Source organism: Vombatus ursinus, unplaced genomic scaffold (genome assembly GCF_900497805.2).
Source record: "Vombatus ursinus unplaced genomic scaffold, bare-nosed wombat genome assembly UNPS02004179.1, whole genome shotgun sequence".
In the NCBI taxonomy this organism is placed as follows: Eukaryota; Metazoa; Chordata; class Mammalia; order Diprotodontia; family Vombatidae; genus Vombatus; species Vombatus ursinus.
In genome coordinates, this window is record NW_020943957.1 from 279,206 (window position 1) to 283,661 (window position 4,456).

Consider the following 4,456-nt stretch of genomic DNA (forward strand, 5'->3'; position numbering starts at 1 on the left):
CACACACACACACACACACACACACACACACACACACACACACACACTCTCTCTCTCTCTCTCTCTCTCTCTCTCTCTCTCTCTCTCTCTCTCTCTCTCTCCATGCAAAGTGTCCTGTCCTGGTGACCTGGCCCACTCCCTTTGTTCCTTGGTACTTTGTCCCAGCACTGGAATGAGAGAGGGGAGACTGGGGTGTAGCGATGGGTTTTGATGCCAGCCTGTGTTGTGTCCTTGGCTCTGCTAGTATTGCCTTGGAACTGGGGAAGGGCTACTGAGTGAGCTCAAGCTCAGGGCGCACCAGTTCGTAGGCTCGGGGGATTCTTTTTTTAACCTTCTTTTGGATTCTGGATATCCTAGACCGCAGAAATAGTTTCTTTATCTTTGGCACATCATTTCTGTTATGGAAAAATTTGCGAGATTGTGGGAATTGGAGAAAATGTCTAGTTGGCCATCATGTTGCATGCATGACCTGGAAGTCATCTAATCATTCGCTTTAGAAGGTGGAATAGCCCTGAACTGCAATGCTTCATTAAGGGTCCATGTGTCCAAGGAAATCAGTTTTTCAATAGCTTTTCTCCTTTCCCCTCCAGCAAGCTGGCGGCCTCCTTCCAGAGCATGGAAGTGCGCAACTCGAACTTTGCTGCTTTCATTGACATCTTTACTTCCAACACCTACGTGATGGTAGTCATGTCTGATCCGTCGATACGTAAGTTAGGAAAATCCAACAAACAATTCTCAAGACTCTCAATGGTATTACTTTTCTCTCACTAGAACATAAAACAATCCACGAAACAGATTTCCAATAATCTAGACTTTCAAAGAAGGTGGAAACAAAATACCATGCTTCCCGAAGTGTGTGTTTGAATGTATTTTAGTGTCTAAATACAGTAGCTTCCAGATCCAATAGGAAGCATTTTATTAAGTGTCTGTTGTGTATGAAAGACTGATAGGTCCTGAGAAAACCAAAAGTTAGGGGAGTTAAAATCCCTGCCCTCTGAGCTCGATGGACAGGGCTTGGAAACCAGCTAGGTCTGAGTGATGAAGGAGAAAGGACTCAGAGGTAATACTCACCTCTCAGGTGTACTCACAATATTCAGATTATGCATATGGGACGCTGGGTGAATGGCAGATGATCCCCCAGCCAAATAGGAAAGCCTGAAGGGGGACACCAGCTTTAGAGAAATGAATGACGGTGAGACACTTTTGGACGCAGGCCATCTCTTCCAATTACCCTGTTATAGTTCCCTGCCATACCCCTCCAATAGAAGGGAAGATCTTGAAATCAGGGACTGTTTACTCTGTACGAGCCAAATGGCTTGCTGCTCTATGGACATGCTAGTCTATAGCCTGGGCCCAGGCCTGGGGTGTACCCCCTCCTTACCTCCACCCTGGGGGATCCCCAGCTTGTGCTAGCTAGCTCCTGGCTGTGGCGGGCGCCCATGGCAGCCCTTGTCCCCTCCTCCTCAGGGAACAACTTGGATGTCATGGGCCGGCTTTGCTCCTTAGGAGAGCAGAAGTTCTGTGAAAACAGGACCTGGCACCTGAGAGCTGCTTAGCGCAGGTCAAATTCAAGAAGGACTGCCTAGAGTATTTGGCAATGCTGCTTCATCCGCTGCCCTTTCCATCGCCAGCATTCATTTTGCCCGGATCTAAGATGTGATCAAAGAGACCTGGGCCCAGGAAGGATTTTTAGGCTCAGTTTCCCTTTGGTTGGCTTTCTCTAGAATTCTTCTGAGCCCTCCTTGACTAGTGCCCAGCATCACAGTATGTGCTTCTAGCCTCGCTCTCGCTGTCCTATGACAGTTTGCAGAGTGAGTCACACAACAAAGACCATTTGGGAAAGATTTTGAGCAGGATGTCAGTTTCTCTTTTGGGGGCTATTTTGGGGGGTGCGGCTGTTGTTGTGCTTCAGTCCCTTGGGGACACAAGGGGACAGATCAAACAGGCCAGCCCTCCAGGGGCTTCTTTGCTGCTACTCTAGACCTCAGAGGATGGACAGTGGCGGGCTGGTCACCGGGCTAGCTCTTCATGCCTCCTTTGTGTTCTTTTCTTTCCCCCCATAGCTTCTGCAGCCACCCTGATCAATATCCGCAATGCCAGGAAACATTTCGAGAAGTTGGAGAGAGTGGATGGACCAAAGCACAGCCTTCTCATGCGCTGAATGTGGTCACGTGACACTTTGGGAACCGTTGGAACTCCATTGTGTTCTTGGTTTGGTCTTGAGTTTTGAGAATTTAGTATTGCTATTGTGCATTCAGGCTTTGAGATAAATGCTACTTGTCACCTCTATATTCTTACCCTGTGCTCCCCCCTCTTCCAAATAAAACACAAACATACACATACACTCCCCCCCTACCCCCTACACATACATGTACCTACACATGCATATATCCACAGACACTTAACCCATACCCATAATATAGTCTCACACAGACACACATTCACACATGCAGGACACTATTTACTTAAATATCATCAAGAGACCCAACAGGGCCTGAAGAAGGTCTTCATTCATGTAAAGGGAGGGGTTCGTAGGGCATGAGGGAAAGGGACTTGCACATCATATATTAACATAGTTCTGATAATTATGCATGCCAAGCCTTTACTTTGGGATATTCTGCCTCTGATTATAAATGACATGGATGGAATTCTGCTCCTTTATCAGCAGGATGCTACAAAGCATTTTGAAATTCCTCCTTGTTCTCAGTCATGAAAGAAAATGTTAACTCCTTAGGGATTCCTAGTTCCCTGAAGCTTGCAAGTGTTTATCTTTTCGCTATATTGTTTTTGTCCTTGTTGCCATTGGCCAAAACCTCAGGATCTTCAGGCGTCCATCACCATTTTATTCCTGGAGAATTCCTGTATTACCCACCCAATGGCAAATTTGTATCAGTCTTATGTTATCTGTATTAATCATCTGACAAAATAAAGTACTTATGGCAACGAAACGCAGATGTTTGTGGCATTCTGAGATTGCTTTTGGGGTTACCTTCCAGCCCAGAAGTGCCCCAGGCCTGGTAGTCTTCTCTTGGCACCTGAGTGCCCGCCATGTCACAGGGCTAGCCACAGTAGCCATTGGGAGACAAAGCTTCAGAAGGAGAGTCACTGGCCTCGAGGGGCTCTGGGGCTTCTTGGAAGAAGGGGTGTGACCCTGCAGCAGCTCTTGGAAACCCTTTCATTTGTCCTCAAACCTCTCATGCTCCCTTAGTCCGTCCGTCCCCCCCTCCCCACCCTCCCACTCAGCTGAGAACCTTGCCTCGTATTTTACTGAAAAAATCCGCATGCCTAAAAATCCTGCTGGAGCTAGTTTTGTGCAGGGCCCACCCGTCCCCATGCCATTCTTTTCACACTTTTGCTTATTTGTCTGTCTTAACCCATCCTCCTTAGTGGTTTTGGGGAAAGTGGGGACAACAAATTGTGTAAGATGATCCTTAAAGGTCCCTCTGACTCTAACAGTCAGTGATTCAAAGGCAGGGGTTCCATATCTCTTTTGTGTCTTTTGTGTTGCCCTTGGGCAACCTGATGGAGAAAGCCTATGGGCCCCTTCTCAGAATAAGGCTTTTAAATTGATTAGCTTTCATTTATCTGAGCAAATGGCTCCCCCCCCCAAAGCAAGAGAACACATTTCCATGGTTACAGCAGACGAGAGTCTGTTTCCACGTTTCTGTATACAAAGAGGTTCCATAAACAAGGGATGGATTTTGCTGGGATGCAGGAGCCAGAATCCCAGGTAAAAAAGCTACAACTGGGGCAGCTAGGTGGTGCAGTGGATAGATCACCAGCCCTGGAGTCAAGAGAACCTGAGTTCAAATCGAGCCTCAGACACTTCCTAGCTGTGTGATCCTAGGCAAGTCATTTAACCTCAATTACATCTATAACACAAAACAAAACCAAAAACAACAACAAAAAGCTATACCTGTCCCATCATCCTGCTGCCACAGGTGGATATAAAGCCCAGAAGTGTGAGCCATGGAAAGAAAGGTACCTTGACCACACTGCCAGGAATCAGGGGTCCTGTACCCAAGGTCTTTTGGAAAGGCACAGGGATGTGGCCGTTTGAGGTTCTCACTACTTTAGACTGCCAGTTCCTTTCCCACTTCCTCTAGATACTTAAATCTTCGAATCAAATGATTGGCCAAAGCCAGAGGCTCTTCAAGGGTGACTGATGGGGCCAATCCAGTACCCCTTAATCAACAATGCCATTCTGCTTTTAGTTTCAGGAGGAAGAAAGTTAGTTGTAAGGGAGGAACTCATATCCATATTTTTTGTCTTTCAGGCATTCAGATTAATTTGAAAGCTGAGATCCACTGCCAGCCATCACTCACTCAAACATCTCCAATAAACATAGAGAATGTCCTTTGAATTCCTGACCAGTTTTTTTCTTACTGTTGTTCACATCTCTTTTCTTTCCTTTTCCCTCATTATGTCTGCAGCCACCCTGACCAGTATCCCCGAT

General features: G+C 46.7%; 1 protein-coding gene across 3 annotated transcripts in view; it reads left to right on the forward strand.

The window, feature by feature from the left end:
- Positions 1–2,948, forward strand: part of LOC114053713 (ras-related GTP-binding protein A) — a 31,054-nt gene extending 28,106 nt beyond the window's left edge. For all 3 annotated transcript variants that reach the window (XM_027876846.1, XM_027876853.1, XM_027876860.1), the window contains exons 9-10: positions 591–706; positions 2,064–2,948. In XM_027876846.1, coding sequence (XP_027732647.1) covers positions 591–706; positions 2,064–2,161 — 214 coding nt within the window. In that variant the 3' untranslated portion in view covers positions 2,162–2,948. The remainder of the gene's footprint in view (positions 1–590; positions 707–2,063) is intronic.
- The last annotated feature ends 1,508 nt before the right edge of the window (positions 2,949–4,456 follow it).